The sequence below is a fragment of the Asterias rubens genome, chromosome 9, assembly GCF_902459465.1.
Source record: "Asterias rubens chromosome 9, eAstRub1.3, whole genome shotgun sequence".
Lineage (NCBI taxonomy): Eukaryota > Metazoa > Echinodermata > Asteroidea > Forcipulatida > Asteriidae > Asterias > Asterias rubens.
The window spans coordinates 19,323,163-19,346,284 of record NC_047070.1 but is presented as its reverse complement, the minus strand read 5'-3'; the positions used below and the strand labels follow the sequence as shown (position 1 = coordinate 19,346,284).

The window sequence follows — 23,122 nt, the reverse complement described above, 5'->3', positions numbered from 1 at the left end:
CTTCGTCCGATGTTTCTGAGCTGTGAAAATTGTCGTGATGAAGTCCTGCAGCTACACCGCGGCACCTGGGTCCGAAAACTGCAGTTTTTCTGTCCACATTTTGAACAATTACCTGTCATTTCCGAACCCCAAAAATGAGTTCCACCTTGTCTATACACACATTACAGTTGCCACTAGTTCAGTCCAGGTAGAATTCACAGTATTGGGCGAAAATTCCATCAATTAAAAAGTTGAGAATTATAGCGAGTGACCGTCGTCCATTCAAATTAGCACAAAACAATACACGGGTTTAAATGTCAGCTCCAGAGCACAATTAAATTTGCCACTTTTGCATTCCTCCAGACCGATGCACCCTCGCACTATTAATACGCGACAAGTTACAGTCAAATAATGCGAAAATTACACATTGAATTTGTACAGTAATAAACAACTAACCTTTTAAAAAGAAATCTTCAAAGAAATTTCAGAATAAAAGTCATAATAAAAACAAACATAATTATTCTATTTTTACAATTCATTGGCGAACTACTTTTTTTGCAATTAGCGCACGGATTTTACGGCAACTTGCCTGTGCGGCAACTTCAATGTTGTCCGTGAAATGAGGTCGGGGGTCAAAGCATGAGTTGTATGGTCAAAGGCATTGGTCAGAAGTTTAGTTCAAAGGAAATTACACTTTTGTTATGAATGTAATGGCAGGTGGATATCAGAGGTGGATGTAATAATTTAATAACTTTAAACTGATTATTCAAATAATAAAATATTGAACAGACAGAAACTAGGTTGTTTTATCTTGTTACAGTTTTTGGGCCATAAAGCTGTTAAGCAAAAACATTTGTTTGCTAAGCAAAACTTTAGTGGGGCACCAGTCACAACAATGTAAACTAATGGAATGTTAGCTGCTGGTATCAGCTTTTCTGTGCTTAGCAAGCTTTTGTGATGACTGTTTCCTTTTAAAGTATCGTTACATTATGAAAAACACCAATGACAAGTCTAGAAACCAGATTGGTCTGGCTCCTCGTATACCACTAACAATGTTCAAATAGAGTTAATGCGTTGAACTGACTAGTAATGATGAGAAATAGCACTGCATCAGTCGTGCATTGACAACTGTGTGGGCTGTGTGTGGGCCTGTACTTCTCGTCTGGATGGACGGCCGGATTATGAGGTAGGATTTTCTTACTAAACAAGCTAAATGTGACGATTTAACATCGATTCCTGGTGAAGTAACAGACCAGGGAATTTAACATGATCTAAAAAATTCCCGTATTATTGCCACACTGATTCATGATTGGGTATGTTTTTGTTGGGGCTACTTTTTCACATGATTGATTTGATGGATTGACATTTCACTAGGTAGACATTGTTTACAATCAACAAGGTCAAAGGGGGCAATACAAACCTTTTTATTAGTGAATGATATAAATATGGTTGCCTCTATTTAGGTAGAAGTACAAGCCTTAGTTTTTAGCTAGTAGTAGTAGTACACTATATATTATTTCACAAGAAAGAAAAGTGGCAAAATATTGTATGTAAATTGTAAATAATAATGAAAAGTATTTTGTGGATTCTGGCTGAGCAGTGAGTGCTACTGATCTTCACATCAGGCCTAAAAAAAAAAAATGTTGGATTACCCTATCCCCATCCTCCCCACCAACCGTAAAAGTAGCAAAATCTCGGTCGCGGTTTTTTAAATATTTTTATTTTCGTTTTTTCCCCCCCCCTTTTTTTACTTCCGAATTTTGATTTCATGAATATTTTATGTTTTCAAAATGGTAGATTTTACACAAATATTAGTTTTTGGCCGACTACTTACGGTCGACAGTAATAATTATCCAGTGCAACAGTCGTGGTTTCAACGTTCACAAAAGCGCAACGTACAAAATGTACAAGAAGGTCGATTTCCCTCACACGCACGGATAGGGTGAGCCTGTGTCACATATCACACCACATGCCTGTTTATCCGACGTCATGCTTTCACAAGGAACCAGTTGAACACTCCATTGAACAACAGAGGGCGCTGTTGCCAGTAATGCCCATATATGGTATCGCTCGTTTATTGAATGGACGAAAAACACGGTGAATGAAATGACTCTTGGAAATTGTTTTTGAAGGAATTTGCCAAAATAAAGATGCAAAAAGAGCGATTGAAGCAAGATGTATGACAACTTGATCTTTCATGAAATGTTTGTGCAGTTTTGGGCGTTCTTTGACATCTAAAAAAAAAAAAAAAATCCCGACCGACCGACCCAAGCAAAAAATCGGGTGAAAGGGCAATCCAACATTTTTTTTTTAGGCCTCATGACACGAATTCTGGAAGGAGAAACTTATATTCTGTTTTTCTTTTCTATCACAGACACAGGATTTCAAAGAGAATGATGTTATCCGAGTGAATTTCCGTCCAGCCAGTTTCGTCTGCCATTCATGCACATGACCCACAGTTAAATGACCACAAAGTGCAGATGATGACATCTTTCCATTAACTCAAATAATGCTTCAGCTTTGGTGCTCTGTCCAGCAATATCCATACGACATAATGATGTTCACCATGAGCAAGAAAGTACAAGCGGTTTTGAGTGTTGTGCTTAGAGTGCCGTCCTTGTTCATCATTGACGCTGTTGTAAACTTACGAGTAGACACAGGTCAGTTTATGATAGAGTATCCAGTATGGTCAGGATTTCTCGCAGTGATGGGTAAGAATAAATTTAAACCTTGTTTTTTTTCTTCTTGAGATATTGACTTATAACGATAGATTTCTGTGGCTGAGGAAATTCTTTTATTCTAAATATTGCCAGTGTTGCCACCTTACCCTACTCCTAGAACTATATGAGGTTCATTCCGCTATCGTCTCCACGAACGACAGTAGCAGATTTAACCTCATACATGTAGTTTTAGGAGTAATCGTGTTTTTTTTTACGTTCAATGGAATCACTGGTCGTCAGTGCTCAAATCAATACCATATACATGTATGTGCAATTCTCACATTTTCAAACACAATACACTTTTTCACAATTGATTGGTCAATTCTTTCCGTTGAACCCAATGGCAGAATGTTTGGGATAAATATACCATGGTGCTGTTTAACTGATGAAATCCTTAGATAATAAAGGAGTATTAATAATATAATAAACTATCAAAGTCTTATATAGCGCACGTATCTACCAAACAAGGTACTCGAACCCCATCTCTTTTCGATTACTGCACTGGGTTCTTTTACATGCGTTACACAACACATGGGACCAACGGCTTTACGTCCCATCCAAAGGACGAAGCAATGGTAAAGTGTCTTGCTTAAGACACAAGTGTCGCGGCTGAGGATTCCAACCCACACTCTGCTGATCAGAAACACCAGAGTTTGAATTCGGTGCTCTTAACCGCTCGGCCACGACACTTCCCAAAGTATCTTGCTCAAGGACACAAGTGTCATGACCGGGATTCGAACCCACACTCCGGTGACCTAGCACCAGAACTTGAATTCGATGCTCTTAACCACTCGAGGAGTCAGACTTTAAAATCAATTGAACCTCTTCAAAAACAGCGAACTTGTATGATGGTTCAATTCTTTTGATGAAGGATTGTGATGGACGAAGCGGGTCTCATGTATACACATGGTTTGGAGTGGGTTTGAACTACATATTTAGGGTATAGCCTTTTTAACTATCTGTGTAAAATACCAAATCTTATTGATCTCTTTGTTTTCCTTTGTCATCCAGTTGTCTCCATTGCAGCCGCTATGTTCTGTCTCTCGACAAGAACGCTTCTTAAAATCTACACCATTCTGGTTTGCATCGGGACGTTAGGCAGCACATTGTGGTGGAATAATGTCATGATGGAGAAAGTCAATCGAGACAAGTGTCCTTCAAAGTGGGATCTCCTCCTTCAAGAAGAATCCATCTGTGAAGAATCTTCAAAAGTTTCACCCGTCCAAATTGTACTCAGCGGTGACTTTGCCTTGTATGCAGTAGTACAGATGGCCTATGCTTTTACCTATGTAGCATGTATAACGCTTCTACCAGAAAGATTTACGCTGAATATTTGGCTCGTGGTATGTGCCTACTTTGTTTCCCCGGTGTTCATACGACTTGGAATGACATACTTCAGCAGTGACAACCCATCCTTTAACACACTCATTGCCGTGAATGCCATCTCAGTTTTAGTCCCAGCATTGGAGGTGGCTACAATATTTGTGTCTAACATTATATGGAGCATCTGGAACGTACCAATGTGGTACCGAACCTATCGGTTTATGCTACAGAACTTTGGATTCAATACAGTTCTGGAGAATGCTTGGATACAGTTCCAAGTTCCAAATGTACTCAGAACATTTTGGTTACTACGCTTCACTGTGCACATCATACAAATTGTCCCAGCCTTAAGATCTAATGAAGTACTGCCTGTGATAATGAGTAGCAATGTGTTAACAAATGAAAGTCAACTGACAGAAGATTCTGAAACTACTTTGGCATGGAATACCTTTCTTGAAGTAACGACCCATGGCTGCGATTCAACCCTTGCAGTTTTAGGCCTCACAGCAGTTGTATCGTACCTCTCATACCACCTTGGTAAATGGGCAGATAAGTTTATGGGTGGCGAGTCTGACGAGGTAGCACACATTGGTACCGTCACGGCAATACTGTTTTTCATTTTGTCACTTCAGACTGGTCTACCTCGGTTGGAGCCAACAAAACGTTTAGTCCGTCTTTTCCGCAATTTCATCCTGCTCAGTACCGCCATGTTACATTTCATTCATAATATGTTAAGTCAAGTTATGATGACTCTTAGTACATCTCACACCGCATCCATTTGGAAACATCTTAGAGCTCTTAGCATGTCTGCCATCCTCATCCTTATTCCAATCAGTGTGATTAGCTATCTATGGACCTCCCTCACCATGGGGACTTGGTTACTAGCAGTAACTGCTTTCTGCATGGAACTCGTCATCAAAGTAACTGTCACTCTAATCATTTACACTTTGTTTCTTATCGATACCTATAGCGACAAGTTCTGGGAAAGTTTAGATGATTATGTGTATTATATTAAAGCCACTGGTAGCACCATCGAATTCTTGTTTGGTATTTTCCTCTTCGGCAATGGGGTGTGGATCTTAATCTTTGAATCGGGCGGAGTAATCCGTGCCATCATGATTGTAATCCACGCCTATTTCAACATATTTCAGCTCGGGAAGAACGGCTGGAAGAAATTTAAGAATCGTCGCATGGCAGTGAAAAAGATAGACAATCTCCCTATTGCTACAGAGCATCAGTTGAGGGACCATAATGATGTATGTGCTATTTGCTATCAAGATCTCATCAGCGCTAGAATCACACCATGTGAACACCTGTTTCATGCACTATGCCTTCGTAAATGGTTATATGTTCAAGATACATGCCCATTATGCCATAAGGAGATCATGCAGAATATCAAATCAGAGCAAGAGGAAGGAGATAATGAGGAAGTAAATGATATACTCCACCAGGATTAAATGGAAAATAAATTTGCGTTCAAGAAGAAATTTGTGACTAAGTCTTACAAATTAAATCTGAGGTTGTGATAGCTATATTTATCACAGAAATAGTATTGTAAATTTCCTTTGATCTGCAAATTTTTTCCCAAAATCTCCCAAATATGGCACTTTACATACGGACAAATTTACAAAATCTACCCTTTGTAGAATTTGACGTCATGTTGCAGCTATTTAACATTCATGTAGCTTGCCATTCTATAAACTGAGTTCCTCCTGAGCTGATTGTTATCCAATTGTATTCTGGGCTATGGTCATGTTATTTATTATTAGCTGTTGCTTTTGTTGATGTTAAGTTCTGCATTTATAAGTTCCCAAAAACTTGCACGCACAAAGAATGAATTGGTTGTTCTGTTTAATATGAGCCACATTGGAAATCAATCAATCAATATTTTATTTCTACATATTTAATCAATAACTCACAATAAAGGGCGATTATATAAAGTGGTGAGGTATCCATCCAGATAGCAGGGTCTGTACAATATAGACCCCATGTCAAATGAGGTGCATAGCTGAAAGCGTTAACATTCATACAAAAAAAATTACATTGTATCGTACCAAATTAAAATGAAATCACTTTGCCCAAGGTAAAGAATGTACACAGGTATAACATGCTGTTTCTTGTCCATATTGATTATTGCAACATGCTTGTGTACAACAAGTCTTCAATTATTACTGATGAAATTAGAGGTGCAAGTTTTAAATGAGAAAAAATGTGCCACTCTCAAAACTAAAGGTCTGTTGCGATGGTTAATCAGGGCCAGACAAGTATCAAAGTTTGTAAATCTGCAGCTCTTATTGATAACATGTACACTTTATACTGTGCTTGTTCTTGAAAGGTTTGGCTGTTTGATAATTTATTGGGAAACTTGTCTATTTGAGCGATACAAGGGACACTGACAGCCATTGTCTTTGTCATGTGGAGAAGTTTGAGTATTTCACTCTATATGAGCATTTGCACCTCATAAGACAACTTTAATTAGTCATGGGTATCTGCCTTTAACACAGTATAAATCAACTATAAGTAGTCAGTTTGGTGTTTATATTTATACACAAGAAAATTCGTTTTTTTTACCGTCAATATAAAACTGTTAAAAAACAACGGTTTGAAGATCGACTATTGTACAATTTAACTAGTGTACTGTACACTGTTTATGCCTGGATCTACATTTTTGTTATATTTACAGGGACTCTGATGAGAAATGATTGTGAACAATTTGTGTCTTATTTGGCTTGCAATGTTTCCCAATCACATGTATCTAATATTTATGAAAATAAAATAAAAAAATTAATTAACTTGCAAAAATGTATTGAATTTTATTTTGTGGGTTTATTTGGCTATAAGGAAACACTGTACTAAAAGAAGCAATTTGATAAGGAAAATGCTGTGCTTAGTGAAGAATGATATTTTTAAAGTTTAACAGCTACACAGTACATTGTGATTTGTATTATAATATAAGGCACTGGGAAATTATTAACATTTAACATGTTTAAGTACAAATAAAGTATAGTGAACATCCTATTTCAGTTCTTGTCTGTTTATTCTCAAAGTAAATAAATATGTACATAAAATTGTTATAAAACACAAGTGTGTTTATCAGAATACAAGTGTGTACAAATTTGCCACTATTGACTAACAATAAGTGAACATCCAAAGACTAGACGAATAAGGGCACTCAAGTTCAAAGTTTGGTGATCAACATACAAGCAGATAACCATCGGACTGAAAGCCATGCGGAAACAAAACAAAAACAGAAAATTTAACATAGGCCTACTACCTTGTTTTAAGATTCTCACCGCAGAATATTTTATAAATCTACATAATTTTGAAGCATTATTATTACACTCTATTATTTAAATCAAGAGGATTTCAGAAATCCTTATATGAATAACAAATTTATGTACAGGTATTTGTATTCTAAACAAGTCACAATAATTGTTTGTTTTGTTATTAACAAACAAAAAGTTGAGCAACACACAAAACATAGGAGCACTTCTTACAGATAAGCTCACGTCCACATTGATTATTTAATTGCTGCCAAAATGTTTGAAACAGGGTCTGTATCTCTGGAAATTAAATGCAGTGGTAAGAAGGCGTTCCTTTTTCAACGGATGCCTTTTGCTTCAAGTTCATCTCTCACTCTCAGTAGATAGGTCGGATCTGGGTAGCCATGCCTGATTAGAAAACAAAATATATATATATATTTTTTATTTTATTTGGAAACAAGTTTTATGACTGATCTCCTTTTAAAAACAAACTGCTTTAACTGAGGGGTCCTTTTTACAAACTTTACCTGTAGTTTTAATTCTTGGCTAGGCCGGATTGGGGTTTAATATTTTATGTCATCTCTTAATGCTGTTGGATTATTTCATCCTTTTGTTTGGTGCCATTTAAGTATGTACAGTGGGCCTTGGAATCAAGTCATGGATGCTTTATAAACAATCTTTATAATGATTTATAATATCTTAATTCTGCTTTCCTGGGACAAATAAACAGTAAATTTATGCTTAGTAGATTTATGAAACTTGACTCTACTCATGAACTTTCAATACACATCTCTATATATTTATGCTTAGCAGATTTATGAAACTTGACTCTACTCATGAACTTTCAATACACATCTCTATATATTTATGCTTAGCAGATTTATGAAACTTGACTCTACTCATGAACTTTCAATACACATCTCTATATATTTATGCTTAGCAGATTTATGAAACTTGACTCTACTCATGAACTTTCAATACACATCTCTATATATTTATGCTTAGCAGATTTATGAAACTGGATGCTACTCATAAACTTTCAACCTACATCTCTGCTCCTCCGTCTCGCCTCGTCTTGTGGTGTACATCATTCCAAACGACAACATTTTCCTCCCCTGTGGTAACCGAGCGGTCGATGGTGAAGAGAAGACCAGCATCAAAAGCTTGTCTTAGCAGCTTTAAGACGTCTGCCCCTTCCCTGCTATTAGGTAAGTAAGCTTGGCGATCTGTGCCTCTATAAGCCATCCCTGGATTAGGATGGTCTTCCTGTTTGTAATCAAGTAGAATATTTAATCCGTTAGATTTCTTTTGATATGGGTTTTTATTGGAAGTGTTGTGGCCGAGCGGTTTAAGAGCATCGAATTCAAACTCTGTTGTTTCTGGTGTTGCTAATCGGCAGAGTGTGGGTTCGAATCCCCAGCCGTGACACTAGTGTCCTTAAGCAAGACATAACCATTGCTTCGTCTTTCAGATGGAACGTAAAGCCGTTGGTCCCATGTGTTGTGTAAACGCATGTAAAAGAACCCAGTGCACTTATCGAAAAGAGAAGGGGTTTGACCCGGTGTTCCTGGCTGTGGCTGCTGTATGCGCCGTAGCACCTTGTAAACCCTTATAACATGTATAAGGTGCTAAATAATTGGGTCTCAGAATTCAACACTGCAATCTTTTTGAAAGTTTGTATATACTCAGCGCCTTGAGTACCTTCTTTGGTAGATACGTGCGCTATATAAGACTTTGAAACTATTATTATTTGTTTGTTTTTTTGTTATGGTTTTTTTTTTTTCATGGAATACTGCCACTGGTAACCTCACTCTCCTGGTCATTTTGACTAAAAAGTTTTAGCTTGATAAAATTGTTGGAGTTTTTAGATACATGTTTAAATAGCTCATAAGTGTGCGAGTTATTAGTGAAAAAGTTCAGTACCACATTTCAATAAGTTGACTCATGAGCCATTGATAAACAGAGTACACTTCTCAAATAGTTGGTATGACACTGCTCTAGAATTGCAAGGTCGTGGGTTCGAAACCCACCCGAGTAAAATGCCTGTGTTTTTTTCCACAGGACTCAGGAAAGAACTGAGTATACATCAGTGTATATGGGTAAAAAAAAAAAAATAAATATTCTCAAATCCGGTTTTCAGTGGTATATTTTGAGGTACTTACAGTTTGAAAGCCATTTGGAAACGAGTAGTTGATGATGATAGTTCCACAACCAGGATGGCCTGGTAGATCTGTTGAAACAGCAGCATCCGTCATGGTACCAATGGGCTGCCCACTCCTCAGTTTGCCGTAACTCTCACCACAGATCGGACATACAGGCTTGATCTGCATATAGTGGGATTAAACAGTTTGCCTCAGGTTATGAAGAATATAATTTTTCATTAGTATGCACCGGTCTGGAGTTTCATCTCTGAGCGGGCAAGGCCATATTCATTTTGAAAAAGGCACTTCCATTGGAAAATGGGGAACTTTTGAAGGGGCACCAAGGCCAAGACTAGGGCAAAAGAGACTATGACCAGCATGACCTTTGTGTAACTCCAAGCCTGTTATGCCCCAAACTTCTCCAAAAATATAAACGCAAATTCTTACACAAGTTCTTTTAAGCACCATCCTAACTTACAGTAAACTGTTCCCATTATGTTTCTACAGCAGACTTTACCTAGCTGTGCAGGACAGTAAGCAAAGATTCAACCACAGTAGTCTATTTGGTAGGACACTGCTCTAGAATTGCACGGGTCGTGGGTTTAAATCCCACCGGAGTAAAAACATGCCTGTGATTTTTTTTTTACTGGGGACTCGCGAAAGTACTCAGTAAATAGTGCTAACACACATCGGTGTATGGGTAAAAAAAAATGTTTTTAAATATTCGTCACCCCGATGCAAATCTAACATCTATTAAAGAAAAGCTGTTGGGGTAAACAAAATTAATGAAGATTACCTTAAATGCCTTGTCAATACACTCGCCACAGAATATATGCCTGCACTTGTTGAGCTCTTTGGGATTCGTAGCTGTCTCCATGCAGATAACGCAGGTAACCGGATTAGGTTGCAACACAGAACTCTTCCCAATGACATTTACCTCTTTGTCTCCCTTAGCATGCCTCCTTGAGTTTGGTGCACTCCTTGCTGAATCTTCATTTCTGATGTTCCCTTTTTTACTCCGATGATGTGGTCTTGCCTCCTGACCTTTTGGTTCTTGTAAGTTTCTTATCATCTCATCATGAGGGGCATCTTCAGCATGTTCAGTAACAAACTCATGAGAGAATGCTGAGCTTGTGCGCCCAGACGTCTTGTAATCATGTCTTCTGCCGCTTGATGAATAACTCTGAGAAACATCACCAGATTGACTACGCCCAAGCATTGGTTTCTTACGTGATGAGGTTAAATCTTGAGTTCCTGACTTGATGCGATAACTTTTCTTAGCGTCAAGGTGAGATGTTTGTGTTCCAACAATGATAGGCTCTCTCAACCTGGGCTGTTTCTTTTCTCCGTGACCATTTGGTAATGGATTAGCTTGTTCTAAACAGTCCCTGCAAACCTCAAGTTTTTTCTGAATACATTTATAACATATGGGGTTCGTACAACTCCTACAACTCATCAGCTTGTAGTCAGTGGAGCAGGTACAGAAATCACACATTTTTTTCTTCTTACTTTTAAGCTCAGAGCATTGTCTACACCTTCCAACATCCAACCTAGATGATTTGCATAAGCCACACACAAAATGTTCACAACATTTCCGCTTGGAAAGGTCTTTTTGTGATGAGCAGACAACACATTTGTCTCCAGAAACAGTCCGACCAAGGCTTTGACTGCGCCTGGCTTTAGGACGTTGTTTATCTCTTGGAGTCACTATTGGTTCAGTCAACACACGATTGATCTCAAATTGAGTTTTTCTTGACATCTCTGGTGAGGGAGGAGCTTTAGAATGAGCCTCTAAAAGATCCTTAATCTTATCATCTCTACTACTAGATCGAGATGAAACTTTGGATGCTGTTCGGCTGGTACTCCATGATCTCTGATCTGTATCTAGGAAGGAGCGACGGTTACCTGTTGTCGTTTTATCTGTTGTTTCAGATGACCAACAATTTCTTCTTTGATCCTTATCATAATTTCTTGCCAAGTACGGAAGAGATGAACTCCTGGCCATGACTGGACGGCTGAAGCTACTACTTGGCTGAGGAACGTCCTCATCGGATGAATCAAGATGTCTTACTGAAGACCTTGAAGATCTTGTAGATGTCCTTCTTGGCTCATGTTCTCTTCTGCTCCTTCTTGAGCTTTCACTACCCACACTAAGACGTTCATCTCCAACTGTGGTATGACTGTAGGTTACAGGATCAATCTGTGATGAGAAACCTCGTCTTGTAGCCTTCTCACCAGTCCTTAGATTGTTCTCATCTGCACTTCCGTTTGTACACAGCCTATGAATCATAGCATCTTGAGCCTTTGAGATGGTTGAACCATCCAGGTCCACAATATGAACTTGCTGTAGGATTTTGATTGACTGTCGATTGTTGTTATATTCACGTAGAGCCTCACAGATTTCTTCAAGACAGATTTCAAACGGGACCCCAAATATTCCTGTTAACAAAAAAAGGTTGTATGTGTTATTCTTTCCATAATATTAATTATCACCAAATCAACAGGTAATTTTCTTATCACATTTTAGTGGTTTTTCTTGTAATTGTATATAGCCCTTGTCTGTGTTTAATGTTTTTAATATGACAACATTTTTACTGTATGCGAGTATTTGAATAACCCTTTTTGGGATCTAACAAAGATTAATTGAACTGAACTGAATTAAATACATTGATAATGAGAAATCCATCTAGAAATACATCATTCAGATCTATTCTAGATTAGGAAATCATAAATGCATTTCAAACTTGAGAATACAAAACTAGTTAGAACAGTTTGGCTTTTTTATTTTGAATTGTTTTCATACATGGTTTGATAACTATACATAACAGAGAATCCACGAACCTGAACTAATAAGAGGCATCGCCAAAGATCTGACTAGCAACTCTTGATCTGCTATTCTCAGACAATTCACCACGGTTGACCTCAGCGTCTGACGACAATCTTGCTCGTTTGCATAATCGTGCCACCTTGGCCCCACAGCATGGAGAATAAATTTGCACGGCAGTCTCCCAGCACCAGTGTATTTCACCTCTGAAGGGTACAGCAGGCCATGGCGGGCAATGAGCATGTTGCAGTCTGCTTGAAGCTCTGCACCAGCTCCATGACATATCGCAGCAGCAACACCACCAATATTAGTTAGTTTTTCATTTGCTGCACTAACAATGGCATCCACTGCCGTCCTTGTGATATCGGCAGTGTAGACTTGAACACCCATCCCTGATACTGGCAGCTGAATCAGCAATCGGCTATCAGAGAATTGATAAACACATTCTTCAGTTTTTGTACGGTCTTTCTTTCTATCGCTGTGGAGTAAAATGTCAGTAGGACCAGTGGAACAGGCAGTCATATTGTTATTAATTCCATACTGTTTGGGATGGTCAGTTTCGTCATTGGGTTTGTTCTCATCTTGAGGCGATATCAAATAACGTTTGAGAGGAGATTCTTCAGTCACAGCAAAATGCCTGGAAGTTTGATCAATCATGTCAACTCTAGTCCTTCCATTTACCTCCTCAGCAACAGTTTGTCTTTGACTCGCTACATGTACATCTGTCTGTCTATCAGGTGTCATAGATCCACATCTTAGATGATTAAGACGACTCATCATTTCATCATTACTGAGACTCTCCATTGAGACCTCAAGATCCGTGTGTGGTCTTACCTCTACCAGAGATTTGTCACTTTGGCGTAATCGACTCAAGACAAAATCTCTTGCAGTTTCTACATTATGCAACCCCTGACCGAAGATAAGAACTTTAGACTGCACAACTGCAAAATAAACATCACTGAACGAGTGCTCAGCCCCTTGGATAGTCTCTTCCAAAACCTTTTCAGACAAACCCTCAAAATCTGCCAGGTTTATGGCACGATGAATGAGCCCTGAGAAAATCTCAGTGTAAAAGTTCAAGAAAGTCTCTTTGCCTTGTTGAATGCTTTGCTCAGAGACAGCTTCATTTGCCTCCACTCGAATGAAGTAAATATCGCTGTCTCGATCTCCCTCAACAGAGAACTTTATGTTGTAGTTTTGTTCAATATCATAAAGAATGTTTGGTTTCTTCAATTGGATATAGCCATAGACACCAGGGTCAACGGGAATTGTGTCCGTCATGCTGACTGCTTCTACCGTCGTTGGTAATACTTCTGGCTCAGAGACCATTTCAGCAGGTTTGTTAACCTTTGACCTGACAGCTTCAGATGATGGAAGAGCAACAACTAAGGCAGGGGTTTTTGTCCATGGAACAATTGGCGTCTTATTCCTCATACTTGTCTCTTCAGGTGGACCACTATATCTGCCTGATCCTAACCAATCAGAATGTTGCAAGTCAGAGCCATTAAGAGGTAATGTCTGGGCACTAAATTCAGGCACTTGGTGATGTGTGCCTACCTGGCGTGGAGAAATGTTCATCGCAGCCTGATCAACAGATTCAATGTCAGCCCTTCTTTCTGTAAAGCGATGCTCTACTGGTCCACTACTATCCTCTAAACCCAGTGGCCTCATCATTGATTCTGTGGCCTCATCATTGATTGAAGTTTGATCAATCATGTCAACTCTAGTCCTTCCATTTACCTCCTCAGCAACAGTTTGTCTTTGACTCGCTACATGTATATCTGTCTGTCTATCAGGTGTCATAGATCCACATCTTAGATGATTAAGACGACTCACCATTTCATCATTACTGAGACTCTCCATTGAGACCTCAAGATCCGTGTGTGGTCTTACCTCTACCAGAGATTTGTCACTTTGGCGTAATCGACTCAAGACAAAATCTCTTGCAGTTTCTACATTATGCAACCCCTGACCGAAGATAAGAACTTTAGACTGCACAACTGCAAAATAAACATCACTGAACGAGTGCTCAGCCTCTTGGATAGTCTCTTCCAAAACCTTTTCAGACAAACCCTCAAAATCTGCCAGGTTTATGGCACGATGAACGAGCCCTGAGAAAATCTCAGAGTAAAAGTTCAAGAAAGTCTCTTTGCCTTTTTGAATGCTTTGCTCAGAGACAGCTCCATTTGCCTCCACTCGAATGAAGTAAATATCGCTGTCTCGATCTCCCTCAACAGAGAACTTTATGTTGTAGTTTTGTTCAATATCACAAAGAATGTTTGGTTTCTTCAATTGGATATAGCCATAGACACCAGGGTCAACGGGAATTGTGTCCGTCATACTGACTGCTTCTACCGTCGTTGGTAATACTTCTGGCTCAGAGACCATTTCAGCAGGTTTGTTAACCTTTGACCTGACAGCTTCAGATGATGGAAGAGCAACAACTAAGGCAGGGGTTTTTGTCCATGGAACAATTGGCGTCTTATTCCTCACACTTGTCTCTTCAGGTGGACCACTATATCTGCCTGATCCTAACCAATCAGAATGTTGCAAGTCAGAGCCATTAAGAGGTAATGTCTGGGCACTAAATTCAGGCACTTGGTGATGTGTGCCTACCTGGCGTGGAGAAATGTTCATCGCAGCCTGATCAACAGATTCAATGTCAGCCCTTCTTTCTGTAAAGCGATGCTCTACTGGTCCATTACTATCCTCTAAACCCAGTGGCCTCATCATTGATTCTGTGTCTATTGTTGACAAATTATTACTTCCTCTGATAACAGAATGACGATTATCATGTCCGTCTATGTCAGTCTGGGAATGTGGCCTGGATGCTCGTTCCTGTTGCTCATACTCCAACCTTCTGTTTACCTCAGTCTGGTGTTGTGGCTGGGATCGTTCCTGAAGTACTGATTGGCCATATTCCCCCCTTCTGTTTACCCCAGTCTCGTGATTTGGCCCGTGTGTTGGATCCTGAAGTAATGATTGGTCATACTCCACCCTTCTGTCTACACCAGTCTTGTGATGTGGCCGGGTTGCTCGTTCCTGAAGTACTGATTGGTCGTACTCCACCCTTCTGTCTGCACCAGTCTTGTGATGTGGCCGGGTTGCTCGTTCCTGAAGTACTGATTGGTCGTACTCCACCCTTCTGTCTACACCAGTCTTGTGATGTGGCCGGGTTGCTCGTTCCTGAAGTACTGATTGGCCATAGTCCACCCTTCTTGAAACAAAATCTTCTGCATTAGTTTCACTGGCGTCCCCAGAGACCTCTCCTTGGATGTTTATTTTCTGCTTCTTTATTGCATCCTGTATCCAGCATTTTGCAAAACGAACATCAATTTCAGATGGTCCATAAATAAGAACCTTTTTGTTTGACACATCAGGCAGTATTAAAACAGAAGAGTAAGCAACATGGACCAACTCTATAGTTTGATCAAGTGATTCTGGATCAATGGTTCTGTCTTCAAAAGTGACAACTCTGTGTTTTAAGTCGGAGAAAACAGCTGTGTACAGATCCACAAACTTATCATGTGCTGTACCGATGTCAGAGTTTTCACCCAGGGATCTAACCATAAGCATGGCACTTTCAACATCGCCATCCTCACCATCTCTTGTTGTCTGAATTGAAAACTTGACACTGTATGTCTCTTCAATTTCTTGAATGGAGTCACTCTGTTTTAGTAAGATGTAACTAAAGACACCGGGATCGACAGGAATGGAGCTGAGGCTTTCTTTTTGTTCTTTACTCTCTTCATCAACATTATGCCTCTCACTGACTAATGGCGATGATGGGAGAGGTTCAGGGCAATCTATTTCAAGTTCTTCTCTTTGTGACGGCATCCCTTCATCTCGTCTTTGTGACGGTATCACTTCATCTCGTCTTTGTGACGGCATCCCTTCATCTCGTCTTTGTGACGGCATCCCATCATCTCGTCTTTGTGACAGCATCCCTTCATCTCCTCTTTGTGACGGCATCCCTTCATCTCGTCTTTGTGACGGCATCCCTTCATCTCGTCTTTGTGACGGCACCCCTTCATCCCGTCTTTGTGACGACATCCCTTCATCTCGTCTTTGTGACCGCATCCCTTCATCTCGTCTTTGTGACCGCATCCCTTCATCTCGTCTTTGTGACGGCATCCCTTCATCTCGTCTTTGTGATGGCACCCCTTCATCCCGTCTTTGTGACGACATCCCTTCATCTCGTCTTTGTGACAGCATCCCTTCATCTCGTCTTTGTGACCGCATCCCTTCATCTTGTCTTTGTGACAGCATCCCTTCATCTCGTCTTTGTGACGGCATCCCTTCATCTCGTCTTTGTGACGGCATCCCTTCATCTCGTCTTTGTGACGGCATCCCTTCATCTCGTCTTTGTGATGGCATCCCTTCATCTCGTCTTTGTGACGGCATCCCTTCATCTCGCCTTTGTGACATCAAACCTTCATTTCGACTTTGTGTCATCAGACCTTCATACACATCAGGCTCTTCTCTCCGTGTAAGAAGTGTTTCATCTTCTTGATGCTTCGTCATAGATACATCTTCACTTCTCTTTGAGTTGCCTCTCATTTCATTGGATTTGTTAAGCTCTTGGGAGCTACTGCTTCCTGACGTTTGAGGAATCTTGACATACTGCATATAATCAACATTAGGGACACTTCCCAAATCACTTTTTCTTGTATCCACAGACCTAGGAGGGCGAGTAGGTTTTCTAACTCTAGGGATGACTGCTCTGCTTGATAAAGTAGATGAAAGCTCTGCCAGTTGATTCCTGATATGTTCCGAATTTTGAGATGAAGAGCTCTGCAAAGGATCTCCATGACTTGTGATGTCTTCAGATGAAGTTTGACGTACTCCATCTTGGGCAAAATTACTTGTGAGATGAGGTGCAGCATCAAGGTTAAGATCATCCTGCTCAAAATGATTCCCGGTGCTTGGCTGCACAGGCTCACCATCAAATCTACAAGCAACTTTAGCCAACCCTTCTTTTTTAGCTTTGCTTCTATCCTTCTTGCCACTTCTGAAATCAGTATTACCAGTTGGGCTTTTTCTCTCTAAGAGGCCAGCAGAATCAGTGACCTCAGTGTGTCTTTTTACTTCCGTTTGAGCACCATTTCTGTGAACTCCCTTTTCTTCCACAGAATTACCCAAACCAGTTGCCAGTTCTTTCTCCCTCCTCTTTGAATGTTTGCGAGAGGAAGCTCCTTTTTGATTACTTTCATCTTTAATAAGGTGGCTTTGGTCCATGAATTCTGACCTCTTCTTTTCATCTACTACCCATTCCTGCATGAACTTCCTGGCATTCTGCATCTGAAACCAGTTACCTGTCAGCATGAAAAGCTCACTCTGACTAGTCTGAGAATGATGCATCCACCTGTCTCGTTCCTTCTCGTCTAATTTATGACACTCAACACCACAGCTTTTTTCCATATGACAGTTGAAGTCACGGGACGTGAAGGGAAAGAGATGTGAGACATCTGGGTTGACCACTGCACTCATGGAGGTAAAAACCTGTACAAATGGAAAGTAGGAATGGAAGTGAGCGAAATAAAAAAACAGATATTTCATTACTGCTGTATTAAAAGCTTAGTTCCGATATAGTTTGTTTTCTTTCATTAAATGAAGTCTTCTTTATCAAACATTGAGGTCACTTAAAACCAATTTGTCATTTGATTTATAGAAAACATTTTAAATGTCAACGCCATTCTTTAACCATTTAAAACAGAATACTTTTTGAAAATCATCAACCCATTTCACTAAAGAAATATTGTGTATACACTCTCTTTTTAAATTGACCAAACATGTACACAACTTCCATAATCTTAAACTGAGCATTTCTTGCAAAGATGTTAACTTTTCAAACAAGTTTTTAAATCACAATTGGTCCATTTGTTGGTAATATCCACATGCTATACAGTGGCATCTATGAGAATTTGTTTAAGACTCATTCTACAAGCCCGTTTCACACAAGCTCCCTAAGCGATGGTTGTTAGTTTTCTGCACAATGAAGACTGACTCACATAAGAGAGGAATGGCTGTGTGGATAAGAGTACTCCTTCATACATCAACCTCTTCCTCAGAATACGAACCATCGCTAGCAAAAAAACAAATAATAAATCTCCAATCACTAATCATGACAGGTGCTTTAAAATGCAAATGCGCTTTATAGGTCTTGTTTATTATTATTTATTATTATTATTATTATTATTTACTACACACAGATTTATACTTCTTATGACATTCATGAAGTAACCAAACTTCACATCATTAAACTATAAAAAAGGCCATTGTCATTTTGAAATGGGCACTTGCTAGGTACTTCCATTATAAAATCTTAAAGTCTGTGGGGAATTTTTTGAAGGGGCACCAAGGCCAATGCAACGGAGGCATATGACCTCCGTGAAATTCCAGGTCTGATAAATTTCAAATAATAATGAGAGCTACACACTGTAAAAAAAAGTGTTAAACTATTTCAATCGAGTCGCCACAGGTCCTTGATTTTCTAAATCATACAACGTATGAGTTTATTTCCTTTTCAACTTCATGGATAGTTAGAGCAAAACATTCAGACATTCAGAGTTAAGAACTCTCCTGATAAACTTTTCATAATGACTGACTTTCACATACCTTGTTCATCTTGAAATGTCACCAATGCTAAACCAGGTGTAGCAGGATTGACCGGAAACATCACCTTAATAAGATGGCTGCCACCATGATAACATGATTCCAGCTCTTCAAGAAAAAAATATATAAGAATAACATTAAAAACAAACGACACTATGTTTCATGAGGCAACCAGTGCCAAGTAATTTCCAATATTAGAAAACACATTCACATTTCAATGTTCACATAATGTCCTTCACTGTAGTAAGACATGAAACAAAACATTTCTATTGTGCGACCACGGTGCTCATATAACATAAAAGTTGCCCCTATAAATTGTTTGTCAAGATTACTAATACTAGTGACAAGGCCCTATCAGATGCGCTATGATATACCAGACCTGATACTGCAAGGAGGCAATGAAGGCGATTGCTTCCGTGCCCCCTGGTCATTGCCTTGTTGCCCATGAAATGCTCCGATAGAAGTTCACAACTTCCTTATGGGTGCCCTTTACCGAGGAGAAGACGCCTTGGTGCCCTTGCCCTTTCAAAATACTAAGCATACCAGAATGTGATACTAACATACCTTGTAGAAGAAAGGATTCTAAGGCTGATGATGAAATAGACGGAGGTAAATTTGAGATAAAGATACATCGCCGCTTAGTAACATCAGCCATAATGAATGAAAGAATACTTCAGCTTGTACCCTATCACTATCAGTAGGCACCCTTGATTCAGTTCAATCTATTGAGATAAAAATGAAACTTGTTGAGTAATAATTAATAATTAATTCCAGCAGTGGCAACAACAAACATGTTCTAACATGTTCAACACATCTTTGTCATGACTGAATTGTGTTTGAAACATGTGAACAAAGTTCAAGTGCACATTTGTGATTAAAGGCAGTGGACACTATTGGTAATTGTCAAAGACTAGCCTTCACAGTTGGTGTATCTCAACATAAGCATAAAATAACAAACCTGTGAAAAATTGAGCTCAATTGGTCATCGAAGTTGCGAGATAATAATGGAAGAAAAAGCACCCTTGTCACACGAAGTTGTGTGCGTTCAGATGGTTGATTTTGAGACCTCAAGTTCTAAATCTGAGGTCTCGAAATCAAATTCGTGGAAAATTACTTCTTTCTCAAAAACTAAGGCTCTTCAGAGGGAGCCGTTTCTCACAATGTTTTATACCAGCAACCTCTCCCCATTACTCGTCACCAAGAAAGGTTTTATGCTCATAATTATTTTAAGTAATTACCAATAGTGTCCACTGCCTTTAAAGGTAAATAATAGTTATGACATTTCGACTTTAGTAGTGTCTTTCTAGATGGCTAAATGACAACACCACAACCATGAACAGGTAATAAGTGTAACATAAAAAAAAGATTATATGAGTTTTATTTTTGTAACTAACTATCCAATGAACTTGCTTAATGTCCTTTCATAGTGTATTCTAATGACATTTATTAATTATTTCTATCATCAAACAATTAACCAGGAGTTCGGCTCTAGTCAATAGACCAATCCATTAAGCTCCGCCAACGACACACGTGTGAGCAAGAACTGTGCGCCTCTCCAATGCCTTTCAGCACATTTCTACCGCGCGCGCCAACACACCCATGTCGGACCTTATTTGTTTGACCTTTGTTGCGTTGTGATTGGCCAATACGCAATGGGGCGGAGCTTAATGGATCGGTCTATTGTTCTTTGTTCAACCCACGGATTAATTATATCAAAGCCTGTAGATGTTTTTAGACGATTTAATGTGCTAACGTGTGTAAGAATAACATTACTATGAAATTTATTTAATTTTATTTATTCAATATCCAACATACATCCCAGCGAACAAATATTAACAAACAAAAACAAAAACAACAAACGACAGCAAATATAAATTAGATCTTGAAATATAATTCTGATCAATCAATATTAAAACAAAACCCATCATTCAATAATAACTTACATGTAGTTTCCATATAATGAGTCTGAGTCAAATTGAAGATCAGCGGCTAGGTAAAAGCCATCACAGTCAGCATAAGATTCATGTTAAAATGCCAGATTCTGAAACAAGAATATTTACACATTATGACTTCGTCAACAACCTTCCATGAAACATAAAAACACTTTTTAAAACGCAGGTGTATTCTCTAACACTGCCCTGAGTTGAACATAAAAATCATTCCACCAATGCAATACCCTTTACAACCACCAGAAAACTAAATTTAAGAGACCTTTGGTCTAGCGACAATTCAAACTCAGCTCGAATCAATAAGGTGAAAGGTTGTCCAGGCTCGCAGGAGCGTAAACAATGTTTAGACGGCTGGTTGTTAACAATAGCAATATGACCCAATATAAATGGAAGATAGGTTTGAGGGGTGAAGTGTTTTGTTTGAAAAAAAAAAGGCAAAGTCAAATATTGACTAACACAACATGCAATGAGATTTGATGTGGCTGTTGCTATAGTGATTTAGTATTGCGTGACGGGAAGGGTTAAATAATATAAAAGTTTCAATAAGTACCATGAAATGGCAGCAATGCAAACTAACTGTACAAAGCATTTTATGGATCTTGTGATTCCAACAATGACAAGATCAAAGCTTTCATTCTCAATGAGTTTTGCTTTGCCATTCAATTGCTAACTTTTACAATCACAGCCACGATAGACAAATTGAGTTTTTGTTGAACCCAGTTCTCCAACGTTGTCCATTTTCTACGTACATGTACTCCTAAAACTCAAAGTACTAGTGAAGACAATAGCGGAACAAACCTGATAGTTCTAGAGACTGAGTGTGCTCTGACTTTTGCTGTAAAACTTTTTAAGGATTGAACATTGTTATCAACAATGCTGCGTATGTGTCTGAAATTGTCCAGAGTCCCTTGCCTTCCTCCTATTTTTTAATTTTAGCAAACTATGGTCCATGTAATCTTTTGATTTCAGTAATCATTCACCGTCTACACTATGTTACATTTGTATAATGTAGCTAATGAAATAAACATAATTTTGCACAAATGACCTCAGGCGTCATGGGTCAGACCTGAGTTTTGGTTATTTCATATTCATCTTCATGATTAAATAGCAAAATATCTTTTATTTTGTTCACACATCTCACTAGAGCTCTAGTTAATCAATATATTATTTTTAAACCTGCAAAATAAAAACAATGTCTTATATATTTATGACTGGTTCATTTAAAGGAACACGTTGCCTTGGATCGGTCGAGTTGGTCTTTGAAAAGCGTCCTGTAACCGTTTGTTATAAAATCGATATGGTTAGAAAGATGTTGTAAAAGTAGAATACAAGGATCTACACAAATATGCCTCGAAATTGCGTGGTTTTCGTTTTACCTCATCGACAAACACGGTCGGCCATTTATGGGAGTCCATAAATGGCCGACCGTGTTAGTTCGCGATGTAAAATGAAAACCGTGCAATTTTGAGTGATACTTGTGTGGATCATTATATTCTACTTTTAAAACATCTTTCTAACCATATGCATTTCATAACAAACGGTTACAAATGTTTTTCATAGACCAACTCGTCCGATCCAAGGCAACGTGTTCCTTTAACCATTATATAAAGTAAAAGTAAGTTAACAAAGCAGGGAGGTATAAATGCAAGGAAACCAAATAATAATTTATGTCCGAAAATTGGACAGCACTCATCATCCGGACCAACATAAATGTATAACCATGGAGCTATCTTATATTATATAAGTAAACATAGCATTTTTAGTACAGCAAAATCATTGTATGTTCACGTTATTTGCAATGTAATTTGCCACAAATGAATGATTGCAATAATACCAGCATCTTCACCGTTTCCATCTTTTTCAAAAAGCCAAATCACAAACCTTAAATCCTTCAAACTCCGGATGAAACAGTCCAACGATGAGCAAAGACGCAGTAACGCAAGATTGCACCCCCCTTAGAATTGGGCATTCCCCTTTATGAATACTCAAAACGAGTAGTTGGTGTTGCATTCAAGTCGGAGAATTATCATTAACACGAAGTACGCGTAAAAATATGAAAAACGTCTCTCTAAACAACAAGCGTCTGTCTATTTTTAGCCAAGTGTAAACACTGTGCATTCATTAGTAAATCTGTCACTTTTTGGTTTAGTAAGAAGTTTGCAATTCTGTTCTTTTATACATAAAAACATTTCTTGAGTTCACGAGTTATAATGATATATGAGATTGAACATGTATCGTAGGAGGTCCTGTTTTCGAGGTGTCCCTAAAATCGTGGCAAACCTTTTACCTCTCTGTGCGCGATGTAAAC

The 23,122-nt window shown here is 38.8% G+C and overlaps 2 protein-coding genes across 3 annotated transcripts; one reads left to right on the top strand and one right to left on the bottom strand.

The window, feature by feature from the left end:
* The first annotated feature begins 1,102 nt into the window (after positions 1-1,102).
* Positions 1,103-7,264, top strand: LOC117295179 (E3 ubiquitin-protein ligase RNF139-like). The gene is made up of 3 exons (XM_033777757.1): positions 1,103-1,165; positions 2,354-2,690; positions 3,711-7,264. Exons 2-3 carry the CDS (start codon positions 2,489-2,491, stop codon positions 5,477-5,479), a joined length of 1,971 nt encoding a protein of 656 aa, XP_033633648.1. The 5' UTR covers positions 1,103-1,165; positions 2,354-2,488; the 3' UTR covers positions 5,480-7,264.
* On the bottom strand, positions 6,172-22,780 carry LOC117295178. Of its 2 annotated transcripts, XM_033777756.1 has the most exons (11): positions 22,696-22,780; positions 20,809-20,906; positions 19,430-19,587; positions 18,869-18,973; positions 18,262-18,335; positions 17,231-17,752; positions 12,268-17,143; positions 10,223-11,865; positions 9,448-9,609; positions 8,334-8,551; positions 6,172-7,693 (listed from the first exon to the last, which is right to left on the bottom strand). In XM_033777756.1, exons 3-11 carry the CDS (start codon positions 19,518-19,520, stop codon positions 7,624-7,626), a joined length of 7,761 nt encoding a protein of 2,586 aa, XP_033633647.1. In that variant the 5' UTR covers positions 19,521-19,587; positions 20,809-20,906; positions 22,696-22,780; the 3' UTR covers positions 6,172-7,623. The 2 variants fall into 2 exon arrangements, with proteins under 2 accessions (XP_033633647.1, XP_033633646.1); XM_033777755.1 differs by having other exon boundaries at positions 12,268-17,752.
* Between the last annotated feature and the right edge of the window lie 342 nt (positions 22,781-23,122).